The sequence below is a fragment of the Heloderma suspectum genome, chromosome 6 (genome assembly GCF_057233095.1).
Source record: "Heloderma suspectum isolate Gila_16-S chromosome 6, 16-S_ref, whole genome shotgun sequence".
NCBI lineage: Eukaryota > Metazoa > Chordata > Lepidosauria > Squamata > Helodermatidae > Heloderma > Heloderma suspectum.
In genome coordinates, this window is record NC_139463.1 from 90,735,583 (window position 1) to 90,760,374 (window position 24,792).

A 24,792-nucleotide genomic window follows, 5' to 3' on the forward strand; every position below is an offset into this window, starting at 1 on the left:
GCCGCCGCCGGGAGGGACATTCGGGAAAGGTAAGTCCCGTCCCGGGAGGGGTGCGGGGGGCAGGGGGGGCAGAGAATTTCTCCCCGAAACTTCTTCGGGGGGCCGAACACATTGGCGCTCGGCCCCCCGAAGTTTCGGGGAGAAATTCTCCGCCAACCCTACCTGGAGCATGTACTGGAATGTGGTTTCTGTCACAATTTTGTATCTACTTGCTTGAGCACAATATTAGAATTATTTCCTAACATGTAAAGGATTGGCAGTGCCCTTTTCCATGAGTGCAAGGGCAAACAGGCAAAATAGTGTGCCTCTATTCTTTTTTTGCTTTTGCCTTCCTGCTTCCACTGCCATGAGGTGGCAATCTTTATTTCTTTGTCTGCCTCCACCAAACCAGCCATCAAACTCTCTCTGTCTCAGGTATCTACTTGTAGGGATGTCAGACAAATCTGCTCGAAAGTCAAATGGGCCCGAATTCAAACGCATTCGGCCCGCCGAACCCTCCCCCAGGACGGGGTGCCCCGGTCTACGCGAACCGGAGCTCACGCGATACTTTTTTTTTTCGCTGCCAAAAATTTTACGAAGGTATTTACGAAGGAAACTTTGCAAATTTGGATGAAAGATGGTGAAAGGGATTTTATGAAACTATTTAATAAACATGCAGTTTCCTGCTACGACACAGCTTTTTTTCGCTGGGAGGGACGGAGTCACGAAGTGCACATAGCCTGCCTGAGGCTGAGTCACGACCTGCACGTAGCCTCATCTTTTGTTTTATTGTCTGTGTGAGGTCAGGTTCAGGTCAGATGAGGTCAAGTGAGCGAGATCCCTCCAGGCCACACCTCCCACCCCACCAGGAAGATAATGTCATTGAGGGGAGGGAACTCATCATCGACCATTTATCCCACGGATTCCCGCCTTCAGTTCACATAGGACAGTGGTCGTGTATGTCCAGCAGCCTCAGTTGCTCCAGGCCAGACTCCAGGGTCCAGACTAGAACAGAGGTGCCTCTGCTGCAGACAGAGTGTCCATCCCAGCTGCTGCAAGGAGTGTGTTTCTCTGCATCCCCCCATTCTACGGCACTGCAGTTCAACCTTTATTACAGTGAAGGTATGTTTACTTTACCTGAAAGTGCCCCTATGCTTTGTGATTTTGGGGTGAAATGGAGGAGCAGGGGGAACTGGGTGGGAAGGCAAGGACTCCATCCCCCATCCTCCTGGGCTTTCCAGGATTAATCTATGTGCCTGCCTATGTATTACTGAGTGGGTTGGGGCAGGGGGAGAGGAGAACTGGCCTGGGTGGGGGGGAAGGCATGCTCCAGGCAGCAGCCACTGTTAGTCTGCAAGGCAAGGATTCCATCCCCCATCCTCCCGGGCTTTCCAGGATTAATCCAGGTACCTGCCTATGTATTTCTGGGGTGGGGGAGGGGGGAACTGGCCTGGGTGGGGGGGAAGGCATGCTCCAGCAGCCATTGTTAGTCTGCAAGGCAAGGATTCCATCCCCCATCCTCTTGGGCTTTCCAGGATTAATTCATGTGCCTGCCTATGTATTTCTGGGGCAGGGGAGGGGGGGAACTGGCCTGGGTGGGGGGGAAGGCATGCTCCAGGCAGCAGCCATTGCTATTCTGCAAGGCAAGGATTCCATCCCCCATCCTCCTGGGCTTTCCAGGATTAATCCATGTTTCTGCCTATGTATTTCTGGGGTGGGGGGGGAACTGGCCTGGGTGGGGGGGAAGGCATGCTCCAGGCAGCAGCCATTGCTAGTCTGCAAGGCAAGGATTCCATCCCCCATCCTCCTGGGCTTTCCAGGATTAATCCATGTTTCTGCCTATGTATTTATGAGTGGGTTGGGGCGGGGAGAACTGGCCTGGGCGGGGGGGAAGGAATGCTCCAGGCAGCAGCCATTGCTAGTATGCAAGGCAAGGATTCCATCCCCCATCCTCCTGGGCTTTCCAGGATTAATCCATGTGCCTGCCTATGTATTTCTGGGGTGGGGGGAGGGGGGGAACTGGGTGGGGGGGAAGGCATGAGCGGCCATTGTTATTCTGCCGGGCACGGGAAGGACTCCATCCTCCAGCATCCTGTGTGTACTGTACGGCTGTGTTTTTCAGGCCACATGGATAGACCACGTCCTCCATCCTGGGCATTTCAACCTAATCTGCTGTACAATATGCCCCTATTTAGTTAGCATTGAATGGCTGGATTGGTGGGGAACTACTTCTACACTGCACTATATCTGCGATTGTAGGCTGTTCACATGATTTCAGCTTTGCCACATGCATTTATGTCTCCTTCTGCCCAGAGACATGAACATGGAGAAAAGAGGAACCTGTGGTCAATCCAGCTTTCAAAAGAGGCGTGGATGCCCGGCGAGAACATACACTGCTGAGGTTGCATTTCAGCGGTATTTTAAGAATGAGATGGAAGAGGAGGAAGCCCAAGGTGTGACCAGCAGCAACAGCAGCCCCAGCACCAGTCCACCCCGCACCCGTAAGCAGCACACACCGCCAATTACCGCTACAGAAAGTGGCACAGGCACAGCCGGCCACAACTCCAGAGGAAAAGGAAGAAAGTTCTTGGATGGTGAGCGGAAGGGCAGTGACTCCAAACCCAAAGCAGATGAAAATGTTCCCAAGGAGACTCTACAGCGGCGGAATGAAAGTCAAGATATCTACCTCATTCCAAAGGATGAATCTGGTAAGACTCTGTCATCACAGGTGCTTGTAAATATCTGGATACAAATAAATACCTTCGAATATTTGAATAGTCCCTACATTAGCCTTCTGCAACCTTCAGCCTTCCAGATGTTTTGGGCTACAACTCCCAGCATTATTGACCATTGGCCATGCTGGCTGGGCCTGATGGGAGTTGAAGTCCAAAACCTTTGGAGGGGACCATTTGGGGAAGGGATCTTCTTCTTCAACACAACAAAACATACACGACTGTTTTACATTCATTCATATTCATTGCTGTGAACATATTTCATATTATTTAAATGTTACATGGTACTCCAGTACTAAAGAAAACCCCAAGTCTTTAAAAGAACTGCAATACTTTCTCAAACGATACACCTTTTCAGTGGGAAAACACTTCAGTGTTTTTTGCTTGCTTTGTTTCCAAAGCCATTCATCATAGCCGGTCGAAAGACCGGCTGCCACCCCCGCCCCCGGACGAAAGCCCGCCGAACCACCACCAGGACCCGCTGCCAGGAGGGACATTTGGAGGAGGTAAGTCCCATCCCAGGGGGGGCAGGGGAGTGGTGGAGAATTTCACCGCCGATTTCAGGGGGCCGAATGCGTTGGCACTCGGCCCCCCGAAGTTTCGGGGAGAAATTCTTCCCCATCCCTAGCAGGACCAGCCCTATCATTAGGTAGCAGCGAGGTGTTGTGGCACAGAACTGTGGGTGCTCCTCAGACTGCCTTGTAGCTCCTCAGCCAGCTTGTTGTCCCCTGGTGTGGTGGAAGAGGCTCTCCCATTGTCACTGTTCAAGTAAGATTCAGCTATCGCCCTATGTAGGATGGAGGGGTGCCATTTCACCCTTTCCCTCAGGAAGCAAAACGCTTTGGGCCAGCCCTGTAGGTGATGAGTCCCACACAATGGTATAATAGAGCTGATGCAAAGGAGTGGACCTTGCAAGGGAGCCAGATATCTCCTCCCCCATGCTTTTCAAACTTTCACCAGTGAGGACACATTTAGATAACTCTCGTTGAGTTTCCAAGTCTGTACAGTACATTTTTTTTGCACCTAATGTTTTTTCGCAGTGCTAGCTAGTGCAGGAGTAGCTTACACCTGCACCTTGTGTCATGTTGATTGATTGCAATTCCAAGCTATGTTTCATAGATTTCTACAACTACACAGTTTTATTCTCTTGGCTATTACTCATGTGTAAAAGTCACATTTGTCATGAAACTCTGTTTCTATCTATTTTGAATCTTTACAGAGATACCCACAACCGTCCTCCCTGCATCAGACAGCGGAAGTGGGACAGCAGGTGAACCAGGTCCATAGCTGCCTGCTGATAGGCACCTCGTGGGCTGCAGCTCATGTGATTTTGAAAAAAAGGCCAGAGGACTTAGTGTCATCAGTGATCTGGACAGCAAAGATGATGAGGAGCTCTTCTATATCAATGATGACCCTGCTGAGACTGGGTCTGACTCTGTTCTCCACTTCCAGCCTTCTGGGTTCTGTGGGAGCAATCCCAAACCTCAGGAACAAATGTCCCCTGCTAAGCACTGGTCAGCGCCATCAACAACACCAACAACAACACCATCCACAGATGAGCGGAAACGTGCAGCTCCCGATGCCACCTCATCTGGAACCGATACCCCCATTCCCCAGAGAAGAAATGGTGGTGGCAGGGTGAGCTCCTATGTGTGGCGCTTCTTCAAATATGCAGAGAACGACCGCTATGTCGTGATTTGTGATATTTGTAGAAGCCGTGTGTGGCTACGAAAAGAAAGGGGCTGTGGACGAGTGGGCACGTCTGCCATGAGGTGACACATGGAGGTGCATCATGCGCTTCTTGTGCCCAAAGATAGCAACGGGAAGCCACAACTATCCAAAAAGAACAGTACCGCCTTCTTTGCCTCATCTTCCAAAGACCTCACGCAAAGTGGTCTGGGTGAGAAGGGCACAGAAGGCAGCTTCGCTAAGAGGCAGGCATCACTGGAGAAATGCCTCACGCTGACACAGAAATTCCCCTCTGACAGCATCCAGGCACGAAGATTGATCCAGGACCTGACAGTGGTCATTGCAACATGTATGCTTCCCTTCTCCCTGGTGGAAGATGAAGACTTTTTGCACTTCATTAAGAGAATGTGCCCTTGGTGGGCTGTCTCCTCTCGTCACTACATTAGTGACATAGCCATTCCAGCCCTGGCTTCTGCAATCAGACGGGTACTCCAACAGGATTTGAAATGTGCAGTTGGAGGAAATGTACATTTAACGAGTGACGCATGGACAAGTAACCAAACAAAGTCTTATCTGTGTGTCACTGCGCACTGGGTATCCATCAGTGCGAGCAGCTGACTGAGTCGTAGAACAGCGACATTGTCCCTCACAATGCTCTCAGGGACACACACAGTGGAAAACATCAGCAGCAGCATCAGTGGTATTGTTCAGTCCTGGTTGGCCCCCTTAAATCTAACAGTGGGCTGTGTAGCAACAGACAATGCCTCCAACTACCTAAAAGCAGCCCGCATAGCACAGCTAAACCACGTTCAGTGCGTTGCTCACTGTTTGAACCTTGTGGTGCATTCTGGATTGAGCAATGCCTCTCCTAAAATAGGCAAGCTACTTAAGGTGGCCCAATCCATTTGCACCCACTTCAGGCAGTCCTGCTCAGCAATGGAGGCAATCGGCGCCATCCAACATAGCCGTGGCCTTCCAAAACACAAATTCATTTTGGATGTGTCCACACGCTGGAACAGCACATTGCATATGCTTCAGAGACTCTGTGAGCAGATATCAGCTATGAACGACTACATCACTGAGAAACAACACCACTCCAAATTTTTTCTCACACCACATCAGTGGCTCTGGATGCAGGACCTGGTGGACATTTTAAACATTTTCGATGAATGCACAATGGTACTGAGTGCAGACTATGCCACACTGGGCCAAGTACTACCTGTGCTGAAGATCATAGACCGGGTGCTGAGAAAACGCCATGCTGAGCCTTGTGAGTGCACTAGTGCTGTAGGCAGTCAAGTCCCCAATCCTGCAGTTAGGCTTGCTGAATTCCTTCTGCAGGAGCTGGGCACCAACAAACACATCACTTCAATGAGGGGGGACATGAAATACGTTGCTGCTGCATTCCTTGAACCATGGTTCAGGGATAGCACAACAAGGGCGGTGCTGCCAAACCAGAACCCTGACTTCCAAATTGTAAAAATATATTGGACTGAGAAAGTCATGGAGTGCTGCCGCAGCAGAGAAATGTGCTGGATGAGAAGGAGCTGGGGAAGAGTGACGCTAGTAGGACTACTACCTCCCCTGAAGATAATATCTGCAGCAGTAGCACCATCACCAGCAGGAGGGGCGATGATGACGCCACAGCAGCTGCACCACCAACACAACAAACAGAGTCAGACACAGGGGCATCTTGTCGAAAATTCAACTTGTCCTCCTCAATGGCAGTGGAGCTCGGTGTAAGTGGGAACAGGCAGGGGGAATGTGCCAAAGCAGCCAGGAAAGGATCAGCCTATGATGTGTCTATCCATGAACTGGAAGCTTATTCCAGAGAGAGTTTCTCGGGAACACAGAGCAGCCCAGAAAGTGATCCTCTCCTATACTGGGATACAAAATGTGGTGTTTGGCCAAATCTGACCAAAGTCGACATTTGGCATATATCTTGCCCTCCCTCAAGTGTGGCCTCTGAAAGGCTTTTCTCCACCACTGGCAACATTGTCACCACCCGCCGAAGCAGACTCACACCACAACATGTCTCCACCCTCGCTTTCATACGCTCCAACAGGGGATGGATTCCCGAGGATCACCTCCCCCCCCACCAGCTGTCAGCAGAGTGGAGCAGTCATCAAGTGATGAGGAAGACCCCTGGGATGATGACACTGCTGCTAATGTGAGCCAAAGTTCTGAGGGACAATGAGGCAGAATGATACAATTTGTGAGTGATCACACTGAGGTGTCCCTCAGAACTTTGTCCAAACAAGCAGTCCCTGTCTGGCCTGGGCAGAGCCCAAAGCACTGGCGATATGTGGCGGAGCTTTATAATACCTCACAGGCAGAGTCCAGTTGTGCTGCCCGACTGTGTGTGGCGGACTATGCAACAGCGTACATCCCTACTACACACACACACACAGAGTTCTCAATGCATCCCAGTGAACTTCGCTATCGACTGTATATGTGTATCTTTACCCCTCTGAATGTTAGTATGATTCTGATTCCCCAAATGTATGTATAGTTCTAAATCTCTTGATGTGTGCTTTTAATTCATTTAAAATTCTTTCATAAATCAAGGAATTGCTTTCAAAGACCTTGTTGTGGTCTTTCTCTGGACTCCCTCAGCTTTTGGGTTTTCCTAAGCACTGAGCGTTCTATGTGAAAAGATCCCTCTGGTATGCGTCCAGTTTACATGTATGTGATATGCACCTCCATGTAAAACAAAGCATACTTCATAGAATCATAGAGTCACAGAATCATAGGGCTGGAAGGGGCCTACAAAGCCATCAAGTCCAACCCCCTGCTCAATGCAGGTATCCAAGTCAGAGCATCCCTGCTGGCAGATGGCTGTCCAGCCTCGTCTTGAATGCATTCATCATGGATGCTGACTGACCATCTCCCTATGAGGGAAGCTTAAGCAGCTGCGCTTGTTTGGCTGGGATTCTGGGAAGGCATTCTTGTTGCGGTTAACAGTAAGCAAACACAAAGATCATTGTGTACAATGATCTAGATTTAAAAAATTATATCTGTGGACTTGAACCAAGGAATTGTTACCTTTTTTTTAGAAAGAATGTTATATACAAACAGAACAGATCAAAACAAAACAAAGAAACAATTGCAACATTGGGCTGGGCACTAGCTGGCTGCAGGCCTCAGCTCGTAGTAGGAGGATGCAGTTCCCGCTCGATGGTCTCCACCCTTCTTTGAAGGTCATCACCTGTGTGTAGAATTGAAGAATAAAGCACAGTGGTAATATGCATCTTGCAGGCAGGCTTGTTAGCTCAGGTCAGGTGCCATTCTGTAGTACTACTTACAGGTCCTGCTGAGACTCTGGATGTCTCTTATCAGACGCATCAGGATCACAAGAGGAGGGGCTTCATCTGTGGAAGAAGGGAGGCCTTCCTCCACAGATGCTGCTCCTCTTGCTGCTGGCTCTTCCTCCTCTTCCTCTTCCTCCTCCTCCTCTGTCCTCTCCCTCTCCAAGGCCTTCAGGGCCTCCTCTGCCAGCAAGGCATGATGTGCAGCTGTGGGATGTCACAGTAACAGAATGAATGCATTTATATGTGTGGTGAGTGAACAAAACCACAGTCACTGATTGATCTGTCTATCACCATCCCCACTACCATAAGAACCACTGATTCTGTCCTCCCACCACAAGGTCTAATGATGAGGGGATAATTAGGGAGGCAGATTATACAGTACTGACAGTTTTGGTGTGATGGGAACTGTTGGACTTCTGTAAACATGCACAGGACTGCACTTCTAGTCACCCCATTTCTACATTTGCAATGCCATGGTATCTGTTTATTCTATTGATGCATTGCATAAATGCCACCTTTTTTCCTAGCGCAAGGAACCCAAGGTGGCTCACATTAGCCTCTTCCTCTCCATTTAACGCTGTCAACAACAACACTGAGGTAGGCTGGGGCTTTCTGACTGGGCCAAAGTCACCCAGCGAGCTTCTATGGCTGAGTGGACTATACCCAGATCTCCAAGCTCTCAGATCAACACTTGCTCATGAGTTGACTTCAGTGCCAATGTCTTGGTAGAAAGACATTGGTGAGGTGGGTGGGGTGCAATGGGAAATGGACAGTGTGTCAGTGTGTAATATGAGTTGTAGCCAGGCCCGCATAATCCTATGCATGTGGTTGTACAGGAAAAAGCAATGCAGTTCCCAGCATCCCTTCTTCAACCAGCCAAAGTGGCCGGAAGATGATGGGACCTTTTTCTGTCCAATTTCAGCAAACATAGGATTGCAGGCTGAATGTCAGGATTTGTTTGTTTCCGCATGAGACCACAAAGAGATAGCTTCATTTTCGGTACACATCCTTGTCTTCATATTTAGTTGAGCTTGATGATGGGATGGGATAACTATAACTTACCAGGCATATACCTCTGCAAAAATGGGGCCCGGACTGCTTTGACCCACACTCTGTGGATGCGCCAGTAGTAGGCGGGGGGGTTGGACAGCGGTGCCCTCCTCTCTGCAGCAGCAATCCCCTCTCTGACGAAGGACTGCTTTAGTGCATTCCATTTTGACCTCAATTGTCCAACTGTGCTATGGTGGCCCGCTCGCTCCATCCTCCTCTTTATCTGGGTCCAATAAAATTAATTGTGGCAGGAGGAGCTGCCAAACAACACTGCCACCGCCTCACTGCTCTTAATGTTGATGAGGAGGGCCTTGGTCTCCTCATGGTCCGACCTCTTGCCATGCACTGGTGCAGCCATTTTAGAGCAGCCACACCACTACTGCACACAAACACACACACACACCAAGAAAGCCATGCACCACCAGCACTTAACTACACACACACAGACTAAACCGGACAAAAACACCACAATGCACAACAACACACACACACACACACACACACAGACCAGACAAAACCACAACAGTGAACAAACAACAGGAAATCCACTAAGCACCACCACTAACATACCACCACCACCACACAACAGAACTCCACCTACAAATCCCCACGCAGATGCAAGCGCAAATGCAGATGACATTCAGAAAGTTAGCAGGAAGTTGATGACAGATTTTGCGGAAGCGGAGCTGCAGCCCTATTTTTTTTTTTATTGTGAGGCAGTTAGGTTAACAAGACCAGTAAATGTGAGGATCATCAAGCACAAATACACAGAAATTAATAAAATCACAGTCCCTGTCCCTGTCCGATTAAACAAGACAGTGGGGGAGCACACAGAAGGTGGGAAACATTTCTGGCAGCAACGAAAAAAATACTTAAATAATTACGAAAATAGTGGGAAAGTTCTGGCCAAGGCAATCCACAATGGCGAGAGTATGGCGAAAGCTACAGAGGGATTTCCCCCTACGGAGGAAATACGTAATCAATCACAACGTAATATTTACAATTACGTTGTGATTGTAAATATTTACGTAGACTACGGCGAAAATAAGGGCAACGCAAATAGTATTGCCCTTATTTTTTCCATAGTCTATGTAAATATTTATTTAGACTACCCATGCCTAAATAAGGAAGACAAATGTTGGCACCTATGGGCGCCGCCATTTGCGTACGTGCTTTTTTTTTTTTCAAAGTCACCCGTGATAGGCTACGTAGGAGTGCACGAAAGCCACTTACCTGGTCTCGCAGATTTTAGCGGTGGGGGGGAGGCGCTTCACTGCTCTCCCCCCGAAGTTCAGGCTGGGGGGCGAGGCTTCCCGCCTTGCCTGGCCGAAATTCAGGCCGGGGAGGAGGCGCCTCGCCTGGCCGCGAAATAAAAAGTAAAAAAAAAACGCACCCGTGATAGGCTACATGATGATTAACGTAGCCTATCATGGCTAGATCTGCAAAGTCAGCCGTGATAGGCTACGTAAATCATCACGTAGCCTATCACGGGTGACTTAAAAAAAAAAAAAGCGCGTACGCAAATGGCGGCCCCGATAGGGAGCCGCCATTCGCGTTCCTTATTTGGTCGCTGTAGTCTACGTAAATCTTTACGTAGACTACGGGGAAAATAAGGGCAACGCAAATAGTGTTGCCCTTATTTTCGCTGTACTCTACGTAATCTTTACGTAGACTACAGCGACCAAATAAGGAACGGGAATGGCGGCTTCCTATGGGGGCCGCCATTAGCCGTACGCACTTTTTTTTTTTTAAAGTCACCCGTGATAGGCTATGTGACGATTTACGTAGCCTATCACAGCTGACTTTGCAAATCTAGCCATGATAGGCTACGTTAATCGTCACGTAGCCTATCACGGGGGCGTTTTTTTTTTTTTTTTAGTTCTATTGGAATGGCGGCGGCAGCAGCCGGTCAAAAGATCGGCTGCCGCCCCCGCCCCTGACGAAGACCTGATGAACCGCCGCCAGGACCCGCTGCCGGGAGGGACATTCGCGAAAGGTAAGTCCCGTCCCGGGGGGGTGCAGGGGGGTGCGGAGAATTTCTCCCCGAAACATCTTCAGGGGGCCGAACACATTGGCGTTCGGCCCCCCGAAGTTTTGGGGAGAAATTCTCCGCCAACCCTAAGGCTACATAACGATTTATGTAGCCTATCACAGCTGACTTTGAAAATCTAGCCATGATAGGCTACGTAAATTGTTACGTAGGCTATCACGTGGTTTTTTTTTTCCCCCATTACTTTTTTATTTCGTGGCCGGGGAGATGGGGTGCTCCCCCCCGGCCAGAATTTTGGCTGGAAGGGGCGGGTCACCTCCCCCCACCAAGAATTTTGGCGGGAGAACCGAAGCGCCTCCCCCCCACTGCAAAGCAAGTTGCGGGACCAGATAAGGGACTTTCGTCCATCCCTATTAGGGATGGCGGAGAATTTCTCCACTAATCTTCGGGAGGCCAAGTGCCGACACATTCAGCCCCCTGAAAGTGTTGGGGAAATTCTCCGCCGGCCCCCCGAACCCCCCGGATGGGACTTACCTTCAGCGAATGTCCCTCTTGGCGGCGGGTCCCGGCGGCATTTCGGCGGGGGTGGGGGCGGCGCCTGGTCTCCCGACCGGCTGCCGCCGCCGCCGTTACAAAATAAAAAAGTACATTAAAAAAAAAAACACCCGTGATAGGCTACATGATGATTTACGTAGCCTATCATGGCTAGATTTTCAAAGTCAGCTGTGATAGGCTACGTAAATCGTCATGTAGCCTATCACGGGTGACTTTGGGGGGGAAAAAAGCACGCACGCAAATGGCGGCGCCCCATGAGTGTTCCCTTATTAATAGTGTTCCCTTATTTTCGCCGTAGTCTACGTAAATCTTTACGTAAACTCTTTGTGCCAAAATAAGGAACGCAAATGGCGGCACCCATGGGGCGCCGCCATTTGAGTAGGCGCTTCCCCCCCCCCAAAGTCACCCGTGCTAGGCTATGTGACATTTTACATAGCCTGACATGGCTGACTTTGGAAATCTAGCCGTGGTAGGCTATGCAAATTGTTACATAGCCTATCACGTGTGTGTGTGTGTGTGTGTTTTACTTTTTTTTTCGTGGCCGGGGAGACGGGGCGCTCCTCACCAGCCTGAATTTCACCGGCAAGGGATGGGGCGCCTCCCCCCCCGGCCTGAATTTTGGCAGGGCGAGGTGGGGCACCTCCCCCCCTCGCCTGAACTTCGGGGGGAGAACTGAAGCGCCTCCCCCCCACCGCGAAGAAAGCTGTGGGACAAGGTAAGTCCGTTTCGTCCATCCCTAGCTCAAGTTCATATTCATTTCATCGGTGATGCTATCTAGCCATCTCATCCTCTGCCACCCCCTTCTCCTTTTGCCTTCGATCTTTCCCAGCATCAGGGTCTTTTCCACAGAGTTTTCTCTTCACATTAGGTGGCCAAAATATTTGAGCTTCAGCTTCAGTATCTGTCCTTCCAATGAGCACTCGGGGTTGATTTCCTTTAGTATGGACTGATTTGACCACCTTGCAGTCCAGGGGACTCGTAAGAGTCTTCTCCAGCACCTCAGTTCAAAAGCATGAATTCTTTGGCGCTCTGCCTTCCTAATAGTCCAGCTCTCACAGCCATTTCTACTGGGGAAACCATAGCTTTGATTATACGAACCTTTGTTGGCAAGGTGATGTCTCTGCTTCTTACTATGCTGTCTAGGTTTGCCATAGTTTTCCTCCCAAGGAGCAAGTGTCTACAAAAACTAAAGTAATCCCCAAAGGCTCTATGAAGCAGAGGAAAATTATGACCTTGGAAAGACATTGATCTCTGTTCTTCCTTGGATATTGATCTTCTGGGCACTGGAAACAGTCGTTCATGTCTGAAAACCAGAACAGAACAGATTCTAAAGGAATCCAAGTATGTCATCATCTTTCTTCTGTTATATATTTTAATGTAGTGAATGTATCTATCTCCAATGTCCAGCATTCTGCTCATGAACATGTCTTTGATATGTCTCTGTATTTACAGAAAGGAGCAGAACTTGGCTTGTTATAATTCCGGTGGCACATCAAATGAGCTGCCCTTGGGGGTCATCCAACTCCAGAGGAACTTACACTTCTGTGCTGCTGAGTCAGAGCTTCCTATGCTTTGTCTGCGCAGGAAGACTGAGTGGTGCAGTGAACATGGGTGCCACCGCCTCATCAGCAGGACTGACCATGTGGTGCTTGACATCTACCTTCACTTCTCAGCCCTCCTCCTAAGATGAAGAGATCCCGGTATACTGGCCATGATGTGGCCAGCTGTGGTCAGGGACCGAAGCTTGGACCTTTTTCATGCACAGCATACACTCTGCCCCTGAGCTTTTGCCCTTCCCCCATCTCCTCACAGTTCAGATCATTTTAGCTTTTCTGATAAATTATGATGGTTACATTAGAAGATACTTTTGAAGCTGGGTCATTTAATGAGGACACTTAGTGGTTCTTGAGATTTACCAGGATAAAATAAAAACATTTGAGTTAGAGGGCTTTCCTTGGACATCTACCAACAGGCCTAAAAAAAGTTGTCCTTTCCTGTATTGGACGAGGGGGTGTGTGCTGGGGAGATAGCCACTTCTTTGACCTTGAGATTTACCAGTAAGCGTTGGGAGTGATTGTGTCATAAGTCTTGTTTTGGACATTTACCAGCATAACTTGGTAAGTGTCCCCCCTCCCTCTGGGAAATGTTGGCAATTAAGACAATATTAAATGGTTTATAACCTACATGTATTTGCTATATGTGTGTACCTTTTTAGGATTATGTATGATAGCTGCATTATTATGTTCCCTGTTGTGTTTTGGAGATGTGAACTGCTGATACAGCAAAACCAAAGAAAAATAGTATAGAATGTACAATTTATAACTCTGCACATTATGCCACCTACCCTCCTGATCTGAAATCTTCCCATAGGGACATCGAACACAGTCATAGTAACAAAATGGCTCCTCTTCTTTCTTTTTTTCTGCTGTAACCTGGATGACAGGACCATTTTTAGTGGTTTACAAACTGAAACAAAATTAACATAGAGCCCAAGCAACTGCATCCAAAGAATCTTTAAAATATTATTTTCACTAAGATGCACATTTTGCATGAACATTCTGGTGTGCACAGTCCTCTACCACACACACTTTCAATCTGAAAACTCCATCGCAAAATTTGTAAAAGTGCAAACTCAGTTTTAATGCATGTATTGGTTTGGAAGTGCAAATTTGGTACATTTGCATTAAAATAGAAAACTGAACAAATTTCTTCTCCATCATCATTGGCCTTCCAACACTTGAAGAAGCCAAAGAGCTTCTCCAGGAATTTTCAAAGGCCAAATACTAATGATGGGGGAGAATTTTTTTTCATATTTTAAAGCAAACTTAAATATTTCCCATACCAATTTCTCCAACTAGTCTGTAAGAAGAGGAAAGCATGAGGAACAAACATTTTAGACTTATTCAGTAACCAACCTGAGTAGACTGAATGTGCACTGGTGGGAGGGGTGAGTCACAGTGGCAAGACCCAGCCACATTTTATGCATGTTGCATAAGCACATCAGCTCTGTAAATGTGGTTGGGGACACTGCCATCATGATCCCTAAACACAATCTATCTGTATCTGTCTTGTAAACCAGGCCAGGGTTTTGCAGATATTTGTAGTATCTTCAGCTGGCAGGGAGTCAAGGCATCTATCTGAGCATGGGAGAGATGCAGGTTTTTCAGGAAGGGAAATACAAGGAGAGAATGTGGATCTCTTGGTGTCCTCCTGGAATCAAAATCACTTATAAATTAAGCTAACCATGATAAGAGAATAGTCCAGATGTGAACCATTACCTGCCACTGTTGCAGATTTGGTGGATCCAGGTTACCTCTACCTACAATCAAGCTGTGTTGGATTGTAGATGAGAACATCTTCTGTAAAGCATGGGCTATGGCATGGGCCACGCTGTAGATGCTGTAGCTTTGGCCAGTCATGGTCATTTCAAACAGAGTCCCAGAGAGGCTCGCCAGCTTCTCTTGTATCAGTGCTCTCCCTGTCATTTGAATCAGAAAATAAGCAATTGAACGCGTGTTCCCAGAAGATCCCGATAAACCCATCTCCTTTTGGCAAGTTAGGATGTAGGAGATGTGGGAATTCTATAAACTCCAACACTTCATTTGAGTGAATTGCCAAAGATAGGGCACCATGGGAGACATGTATATCAAAATCCTTGTGAAATGTCTCTGTTGAGAAATCCCAGTGGGCTGTGATAAGGCACACTTTCACATTTATTTATTTATTTATTGCATTTATATCCCGCCTTTTTTCCTCTTGCAAGGTACCCAAGGTAGCTTACATTCTCCTCTTCCTCCTCTCCATTTTATCCTCACAACAATAACCCTGTGAGGTAGGTTGGGCTGAGAGTCTGTGACTGGCCCAAAGTCACCCAGTAAGCTTCCATGGCTGGGTGGGGACTAGAACCTGGATCTCCCAGCTCCCAGACCAACACTCTAGCCACTACACCACGCTGGCTTTCTGTATAATGTCTGTATAATGCCATCTAATCTTTCATAAATATATGTCAGCCATTTCAAGCAAGTAATTGTTTGAGAGTCTGCATTTACAACAAATACACACAAACACTACACTTATTTTTCTGGCAGGTATAATCCTGACCCCTAAAAGAATAATAGGTCTTCATATCTCATCCACCTGTGACCAACAGTTTAGATACATGTTTTGATATCCCATCATAGGTAATGGGAGGCAAACTCCCTCAGATTTCTGAATGTCAAATCAGGTTCAGTACCCAACCTGAAGGGGAAGGACTCTGAATCAGTCTGAGCAGAACTGAAACATTTACCAATGTGCTGAATTGGAGTCAGAGTTGAATCTTGTGATCAGTGCACACCTCTAATTGTTCAGTCGTTATGTCGTGTCCGACTCTTCGTGACCCCATGGACCATAGCACGCCAGGCTTTCCTCTCCTCTGCTCTAAAGGATATAGAACTATACCACTGTGTGCATCATCAAAAGTACACATTTTAAAGCTCACATTTATGTATTGTCCTATATAAATATGACATAAAACAAAAGATAAGCCTAAATAGACTTTCAAAAAAATTGTTTGCAGTCTGTTTTCCGAACTATATTTATTTGGGTGGGCACCATTATTCATAAAGCACATGGTTTGGTTACTAACCATCCTACTTTGAATGACTGGCATATCCAATTAATTTAAAAGGATCTCAGATTGCTGGGAAATTTCTTGCTTGAGGAGTTTATGGAGAACTTCTGCCAGAAAAATAGATATTCCTGAGATCAACAGAAAACGCTTTAGATGAAGTATAGTCCAGCATCATGAATTCCTATGAAGTAGGTGCAGTGGTTATAATCTGGTCTAGTGCATATTATGGAGAACAGATTTATTGCCTTACATGAGTTAATTAATTTACACCATTGGTTTGGGGGGGTTCAAGGAAGGACATTGTTTAAAATAAGAAGTCAAATTGTGTAGTCATCTCTCTAATGGTTATGTCACCTATTTTACTATACTCATATGGGATATGGAAGAGAGCAGTTATGGTGCACATTGCAGTTTGTGACTTGCACTTAGTATGTGGCAGTTGTGGCAGACCTTAGAAATATAACTGCAGCATAAATATCACTCCCATGACATACGTCAATTTAGCACAACATGTCCAGTCTCTGTCTAACTAGCTATCAGTCACAAATACAGATGGACAGATTAGTCTATTCCTGGTCTGTGTCAGGTTTGCATATGTTCAGTCATAAGTATCGCCCATCCTGGTTCTGCTTCACTCACTCTGCAAATTAAAACACACAATCACACACACACACACACACACACACACACAGCTTTTCAATTGAATGTCCCCCCCCAAAAAAAAAACCGTATGCAATTTTGTATACATATTCCTTTTCCTATGCATTTTTCCTACAAGAGACATTATTTGTATCCATCTCCCCTAAAGTACACATTTTTGTATACATTTCCCTCTCTACAGTGTGTATGTTTTTCTACATATTTTAAAGCCAAGAACTGCATTGCAAAAGTCAGAAAAGTGCGCAGTCCAAAGTGGCCAAGAAAATCCATAGGAATTGGCACAATGAAGCATTCATTGTCGTAATTTTTGATAATCACTGAGTTTGCAGTCCTCTCAGAGAATGGTGCACTGTGTTTTACCATGTGAAGTAGAATAGTTGTTAGGGCTGCTCTTCTTCTTCCTTTCTTCCTTCCTTTCTTCCTTTCCTTTTTTTTTTTTTAACTTAATGAGGGAGAAGAAGTGCTCAGGCTTACAATGGCCAATAGAGAGAATATTGCAGAACACGTCAACCCTGAGATAGAAGCTGGGAGAAAACCCTCTTTTTTCATTCTCCGGGAAAAACAATCCACCTGACCTACTAATCCACCTAATCCAGAGCAGATTTTGAGGGTGCAGGGGGGCTGCAGGTGGGATAAGAATTGCCTTCCTCCTTGTTCCACAGACAGAAGCCACTCTATCAGTGGGATGAGCTAGCTGGATTCCACTCCTGGAATTTTTTAGGACAAAACGGTTGTACCCATTTCATTAAGGCTAATTTTGAGAAGCAGACCTGGAACTTCCAGAGCTAAGTTGTTCAGTCGTTAAGTCATGTCCGACTCTTCGTGACCCCATGGACCATAGCACGCCAGGCCTTCCTGTCCTCCGCTCTCTCCCGGAGTGTGCTCAAGTTCATATTCATTGCATCGGTGATGCTATCTAGCCATCTCATCCTCTGCCGTCCCCTTCTCCTTTTGCCTTCAATCTTTCCCAGCATCAGGGTCTTTTCCGGTGACTTTTCCCTTCGCATTTGGTGGCCAAAATATTTGAGCTTCAGTATCCTCCCTTCCAATGAGCAGTCAGGGTTGATTTCCTTTAGGATGGACTGATTTGACCTCCTTGCAGTCCAGGGGACTCGTAAGAGTCTTCTCGAGCACCACAGTTTGAAAGCAACAATTCTTTGGCGCTCAGCCTTCCTTAGATTCCAGCTCTCACAGCCATATGTTGCTACTGGGAAAACCATAGCTTTGATTATGCAGACCTTTGTCGGCAAGGTGATGTCTCTGCTTCTTACTATGCTGTCTAGGTTTGCCATAGCTTTCCTCCCAAGGAGCAAGTGACTTTTAATTTCATGGCTACAGTCACCGTCTGCAGTGATCTTGGAGCCCAAGAAAGTAAAATCTGTCACTGCTTCCATTTCTTCCCCTTCCATATGCCAGGAAGTGATGGGGCCAGATGCCATGATCTTTGTTTTTTTAATGTTGAGTTTCAAACCAGCTTTTGCACTCTCCACTTTCACCCTCAAAAACAGGCTCTTTAGATACTCTTCACTTTCTGCCATTAGGGTGGTATCGTCTGCATATCTGAGGTTGTTGATAATTCTCCCAGCAATCTTAATTCCGACCTCTGATTCATCCACCCGGCATTTCTCATGATGTACTCTGCATATAAGTTAAATAAGCAGGGCGACAATATGCAGCCTTGTCGTACTCCTTTCCCAATTTTGAACCAATCGGTTGTTCCATGTCTGGTTCTTACTGTTGCTTCTTGACCCTCGTACAGGTTTCTCAGGAGACAGGTAAGGTGGTCTGGTACTCCCATCTCTTTCAGAAATTGCCACATTTTGTTGTGATCCACACAATCAAAGGCTTTAGCATAGTCAATGAAGCAGAAATAGATGTTTCTCTGGAATTCTCTTGCTTTCTCCATGATGCAGCAAATGTTGGCGATTTGATCTCTAATTCCTCTGCCTCTTTGGAACCCAGCTTGTACTTCCAGTACTTCTCGGTTCACATACTGCTGAAGCCTAGCTTGTAGGATTTTGAGCATCACCTTGCTGGCATTTGAAATGAGCGCAATTGTACAGTAGTTTGAACACTCTTTGCCACTGCCCTTCTTTGGAATGGGAATGTAAACTGACCTTTTCCAGTGTTGTGGCCACTGTTGAGTGTTCCAAATTTGTTGGCATATTGAGTGCAGCACTTTAACAGCATCATCTTTCAGGATTTTAATTAGCTTAGCTGGAATACTGTCATCTCCGCTAGCTTTGTTGTTAGTAATGCTTCCTTTGTAATGCTTAGTAATGCTAGTTTTGTTGTTAGTAGGGATGTACAAAAGGTACTTACCTTTCCGCGGATTATGCTGATGCTGGGAGGGAGGCATTCCGTACTTCCCCCCCAGAATCCTGGCCGGCAGGCTCCCCTCCGTAGGGATTCTGCGGAGCCGCCGGCCGGCTCCGCCAGCAGCCGGACAACCGGCCACTGGCTAGCAGGGACGCAAATGGCGGCGGCCATAGCCGCCGCCGTTTGTGTCCCTGCAGTCAGCCATGATAGGCTACGTAAATGTTTATGTAGCCTATCACAGCTGATTAAAAAACACACACACGCGTACGCAAACGGCGGAGCCCATGGGCACCACCATTTGCATTCCTTATTTTAGTACGTCTTAGTCTACGTAAACATTTACGTAGAGTAACACGGCGAGAATAAGGGGAACGCAAATAGCATAGACGCTACGCTATTTGCGTTCCTCTTATTTTCGCCGTCTTAATCTATGTAAATGTTTACGTAGACTAAGACGTGCCAAAATAAGGAATGCAAATAGGCGCCGCCATTTGCATACGCACATTTGTTTCTTTTTTAAATCAGCCATGATAGGCTACATAAATCTTTATGTAGCCTATCACTTTTTTAGTTTTTTAGTTTTTTTTTACCTGGAAATGGCGGCAGCGGCAGCCAGATGAAAGACCGGCTGCTGCAGCCACCAGGAATATCCACCTAAGGAAAGCCCCCCCCGGGGGGGGCGGGGGGCCATTCCCCCACTGATTTTGGGAGGCTGAATGCACTGGCATTCGGCCTCCCCGAGATCCATGGCAGAACTTTTGTACATCCCTAGTTGTTAGCAATGCTTCCTAAGGCCCACTTGACTTCACTCTCTAGGATGTCCAGCTCAAGTTCAGGGACCCCACTATCATGGCTATCAGGGACATTCAGATCTTTCCTGTATAGTTCTTCTGTGTATTCTTGCCACCTCTTCTTAATCTCCTCTGCTTCTGTTAGGTCCCTGCCTTCTTCGTCCTTTATCATGCCCGTCTTTGCACAAAACGTTCCCTTGAGATCTCCGGTTTTCTTGAAAAGATCTCTAGTCTTTCCCATTCTATTGTTTTCCTCGATTTCTTTGCATAGTTCATTTCAGAAGGCCTTCTTGTCTCTCCTTGCTATTCTCTGGAACTCTGCATTCAGTTGGATATATCTTCCCCTTTCTCCTTTGCTTTTCACTTCCCTTCCTTCCTCAGCTACTTGTAAAACCTCATCAGATAACCACTTTCCTTTCTTGCATTTCTTTTTCTTTTGGATGGATTTAGTTGCTGTCTCCTGAACAATGTTATAGACCTCCGTCCATAGTTCCTCAGGCACTCTATCATGTCTAATCCTGAAATCTATTCCTCACCTCCACTGAATATTCATTAGGGATATGATTTAGGTCATACCTGAATGGTTTAGTGGTTTTCCCTATGTTCTTCAATTTAAGCTGAAATTTTGCAACATGAAGCTCATGATCTGAGACACAGTCAGCTCCAGGTCTTGCTTTCACTGACTTTATAGAGCTTCTCCATCTTTGGCTGCAAAGGACATAATCAATCTGATTTCGATATTGACCATCTGGTGATGTCCATGTGTAGAGTCGCCTGTTGTGCTGTTAGAAAAGAGTATTTGCTATGATCAGCGTGTTCTCTTGACAAAACTCTATTAGCCTTTGTCCTGCTTCATTTTGTACACCAAGGCCATGCTTGCCTGTTATCCCGGTGATTTCTTGACTTCCTACTTTAGCATTCTAATCCCCTATGATGAAAAGGACATCTTTTTTTGGTGTTAGTTCTAGAAGGTGTTGTAGGTCTTCATAGAACCGATCAACCTCACCTTCATCAGCCTCAGTGGTTGGGACATAGACTTGAATTACTGTGATGCTGAATGGTTTGCCTTGGATTCGTACTGAGATAATTCTGTCATTTTTGAGGTTGTACCCCAGTACTGCTTTTCCCACCCTTTTATTGACTATGAGTGTTACTCCATTTCTTCTAAGGGGTTCTTGCCCACAGTAGTAGATACAATGGTCAACTGAATTAAATTTGCCCTTGCCTGTCCATTTGAGTTCGCTGATTCCCAAGATGTCGATGTTCAATCTTGCCATCTCATGTTTGACCACCTCCAGCTTACCTTGATTCATTGATCTTACATTCCAGATTCCTAAACGATATTGTTCTTTACAGCATCGGACTTTCTTTTCACCACCAGACACATCCACAGCTGAGTGTCCCTTCGGTTTTGGCCCAGCCGCTTCATTCTTTCTGGCATTACTTGGAAATTCCCTCTGCTCTTCCCCAGTAGTATATTGGACACCTTCCGACCTGAGGGGCTCATCTTCCGGTGTCATCTCTTTTAGCCTTGTGATATGTTCCATGGGGTTTTCTTGGCAAGAATACTGCAGTGGGTTGCCATTTCCTTCTCCAGTTAACCACATTTTGTCAGAACTCTCCGCCATGACCTCTCCGTCTTGGGTGACCCTGCACAGCATAGTTTATGGCTTCACTGATTTATGCAAGCCCCTTTGCCACAACAAGGCAGTGATCCATGAGGGGGTCCAGAGCTATACCTTGCTATTACAGATACAGTCATCAGTTTACAAGAACCACAAGGCTATGTTGCCCAGTAACTGAGAGAAGAGATCCATAGCTACTTCAGTAATCCCAAGTGTCTCTGTGTAGTATTTCCCATGATAGGTGTATTAATTAATATTCAGGAAAATACTGTACACTAGCGCTCCATTCAGGCATAATAAAATTGGTGAAACTCATCTCATGAGCAGGAATGGGGCCATGCCAAATAAACATGCCACCCTTGTCACATCAAAATGTAGCTCTGCCCAGGGCCATGCATTCAGAAAGAGGACAATATGATCAGAAGATTTTTTGAAAAATGTAAAACTAAGAGAAACTGAAATTGACCGTTCTGTCCATCCCTGTGCAAGAGCATGGATCTGATTTCTGTTCAGGATGAATGGGGAAATGTTTTGTTTTTTTTTTTTTTAAATGGGGCCATTTAATTTCATTTGAAATCTTTTTTTGCCCTCGTTGCCTCCTCCTTAAAATCCTCTGCGTCTGCTTTATATGCCTTTTATGAAGTATGGGTGTGGCTTTCAGGCATGGGGTCACTAACCCAATAAGAATCATATAATCATAGGGTTGGAAGGGGCCTACAAGGCCATCGAGTCCAACCCCCTGCTCAATGCAGGAATCCAAGTCAGAATGCAGGAATCCACATCAGAAAAGAGTCTACAAAGTTTTCAAGAGCCCAATTTAGAAGTTTACTGAAAAACATTTTGCTAATATTGAAAAAGGTTTTAACATTTGAATGCATAGAAACCTTACTCACATAAAAACAGAACCATAATAGCAATAGGGTAATAAAATAACCAGGGTTAAAGGCATCCCGCTATACTAACTAGACAGTGTCCCTGTTTTATCTAGATCCTTGACTTCCTACTTTAGCTAATTGATTTGTCTTTCTTCCTTGTTTCCAGCCTCTCTTTAAAATTCTTGGGTTCTGGCTTCTGTGCTATAAATACATTATCTTGTAACTCCGACAGACCAGGAGGGCTCCACATTGCCCTCCTTATCTTTTCTGACCTTCCGTTGAACCTCCTGCTCAGGACTTTACCTCCTCTAATTTTGAAGACTCTGGAACCAAGCCATTTGCCATTGCTTGGCCTTTGGCACTTTTAACCTTTAAACTTTACACAGACCAGCAAACAAACACTGAGAAATTAATTAACCCCATACCATCCAGAGAGAGAGAGAGAGAGAGCAGTTCTGTTCCTTCAATGACACCTTAAGATATTACTGTGGCAATAGCTTTCAGAAAGAGGAGCTAAGTTCTGTGATGTAAGAGAAAGCCATCCTGTTTTTGCTAAGGAGGATGCCAATGGCCATGCTGGCTGGCTATGCTAGGAATTGTAGTCCAACACACCAGGAGTGCACCAGATTGTGGAAAGCTGCTGAGAAAAGGTGAGAAGTCAGTGGTGCTAAGTTGTTCATCATCAGTGATCCACAGCCTCACAGTCAGCACTGCATATCATATTCTCTCTATCCTGTCCACATGGTTAATCTGGTTTGGGAGAATGAAAATTTCTGCCTCCTTAGGAAGGGTGTCATGTTAAGGCTTGCGAACCTTCACTCAGAATTTCCCTGCATTTTAGTGCTTGGTTGGAAAGTGTAACAATTAGGGATGGCAGAGAATTCCACCACGGACTCCAATGAGGCTGGATTCTTAGAATCCGCCCCCCCCCCGGAGTTCGTGGTGGGACGGACCACCCCACCCTGCCACCCTGCGAAGTCCAATCTGGCTAGATCCTAGCTGGCACCGCTGGGTCCAGGTCCGTCTGGGTCTGTCAGCTGCCCTGTGCGGATGCAAAATGGCGTCCAGCATAGCCTAAAGATTTATGTAGCCGATAACAGCCAAAGGGAGGGACGCAAATGGCGTCCGCTATGCCGGATGCCATTTGCATCTGTAGACCAGCTACGGCTGGAAGTCCGGCAGTAGCTGGCCCTGGCTGGCAGCTCTGCGGACTTGCCACAGAGCGGAGCTGGACAGGGAGGATTCCGGGGGGAGGACCGGATCGCCTCCCCCTAGGGATGTACAAAAGTCACTTACCCTTTCACAGGGGTGATTCACAGTGAGGGGGAGGCACTCCACATCTCCCCCTGAAATCCTAACCTGGCCTGCTCCACTCTGCAGCAACTCCGCGGAGCTGCCAGCTGGGTGCATTCGTAGGCGTGTGCAGCCTGCGGATGCAAATGGCGGTGGCTACTGCGGCCACCATTTACGTTCATGTTTTTGGCTGTGATAGGCTACTAGGGGTGGACGAAAGTCACTTACCTGTCCTCGAAGGACGTTCGTGGGGGGGGGGAGGCGCTTCGCTGCTCCCCCCGTGAAGTTCCAGCCGGGGGGGGGGAGGCTTCCCGCCTCGGCCCGGCCAAAATTCAGGCCGGGGGGGAGGCTTCCTGCCTCGGCCTGGCCGAAATTCAGGCCGGGGAGGAGGCTTCCCGCCTCGCCCAGCCGCGAACGCGAAAGTTAAAAAAAAAAAAAAAAAGCCCCCTGATAGGCTACGTGACGATTCACGTAGCCTATCACGGCTAGATCTGCAAAGTCAGCCGTGATAGGCTATGTCAATCGTCACGTAGCCTATCAGGGGGTGTTTTTTCTTTTCTTTTATTGCAATGGCGGCGGTGGCAGCCAGTCGAAAGACCGGCTGCCGCTCCCGCCCCGCTCGAACACCCGCCGAATCCGCCGCCGGGAGGGACATTCGGCGAAGGTAAGTCCCGTCCCAGGGGGGGGTGCAGGGGGCGGGGGGTTCGGAGGATTTCTCCCCGAAACTTGCTCGGGGGGCCGAACACGTTGGTGCTCGGCCCCCCGAAGTTTTGGGGAGAAATTCTCCGCCAACCCTATAGGCTACGTAAATATTTACGTAGCCTATCATGGCCTAAATGGGGAAACGAATGGCGGCCACAGACGCGGCATCCATTTGCAAAGCAGCGCGAACGGCACCAAGTAAGTGATCCGTTTTGCGCGCCTTTCACAGGGTGGTGGGGCGGGGGACTTAGTTCTGCCACGGATTTTGGGGGGCCGAATGCACTGGCATTCAGCCTCACTGAGATCCATGGCAGAATTCTCTGACATCCCTACCTCCCCCTTCCCACAGACCTCCTAACAGATGAAGGTGAGTGGGGTTCGTACACCCCTAGTAACAATAAGGTTGTTTAATGTAGAAAGCAGTAAACTTAGTCCTTGCTGTGCATTTTGTGGCTTTAAAGAATAAAGTTTATTTTAATTTGCAAACATTTATACAACTGTTTAGGGATAAGTAAGAAATTCACTTTGCTATTGTACCCAATTTGGATCTCCAGAGCCTTTTAGTAAGTTGCATATGTAAATTTGCATTTTTGTGAGCTTTCCAGTGTA

The 24,792-nt window shown here is 47.1% G+C and overlaps 2 protein-coding genes across 4 annotated transcripts; one reads left to right on the top strand and one right to left on the bottom strand.

Annotated features, from left to right (window-relative positions):
* Positions 1-913: 913 nt before the first annotated feature.
* LOC146341795 (uncharacterized) lies at positions 914-6,979 on the top strand. 2 transcript variants are annotated; one of them, XM_084808411.1, is made up of 4 exons: positions 914-1,101; positions 2,293-2,687; positions 3,113-3,217; positions 3,931-6,979. In XM_084808411.1, exons 2-4 carry the CDS (start codon positions 2,297-2,299, stop codon positions 3,996-3,998), a joined length of 564 nt encoding a protein of 187 aa, XP_084664537.1. In that variant the 5' UTR covers positions 914-1,101; positions 2,293-2,296; the 3' UTR covers positions 3,999-6,979. The 2 variants fall into 2 exon arrangements, with proteins under 2 accessions (XP_084664537.1, XP_084664538.1); XM_084808412.1 differs by lacking the exon at positions 3,113-3,217 and having other exon boundaries at positions 919-1,101.
* A 449-nt stretch (positions 6,980-7,428) lies between these two features.
* LOC146341796 (uncharacterized) lies at positions 7,429-23,865 on the bottom strand. 2 transcript variants are annotated; one of them, XM_084808413.1, is made up of 6 exons: positions 23,710-23,865; positions 14,585-14,784; positions 13,651-13,738; positions 12,539-12,609; positions 7,706-7,915; positions 7,429-7,608 (listed from the first exon to the last, which is right to left on the bottom strand). In XM_084808413.1, exons 3-6 carry the CDS (start codon positions 13,680-13,682, stop codon positions 7,544-7,546), a joined length of 378 nt encoding a protein of 125 aa, XP_084664539.1. In that variant the 5' UTR covers positions 13,683-13,738; positions 14,585-14,784; positions 23,710-23,865; the 3' UTR covers positions 7,429-7,543. The 2 variants fall into 2 exon arrangements, with proteins under 2 accessions (XP_084664539.1, XP_084664540.1); XM_084808414.1 differs by lacking the exon at positions 23,710-23,865 and adding an exon at positions 15,595-16,350.
* Positions 23,866-24,792: the final 927 nt, after the last annotated feature.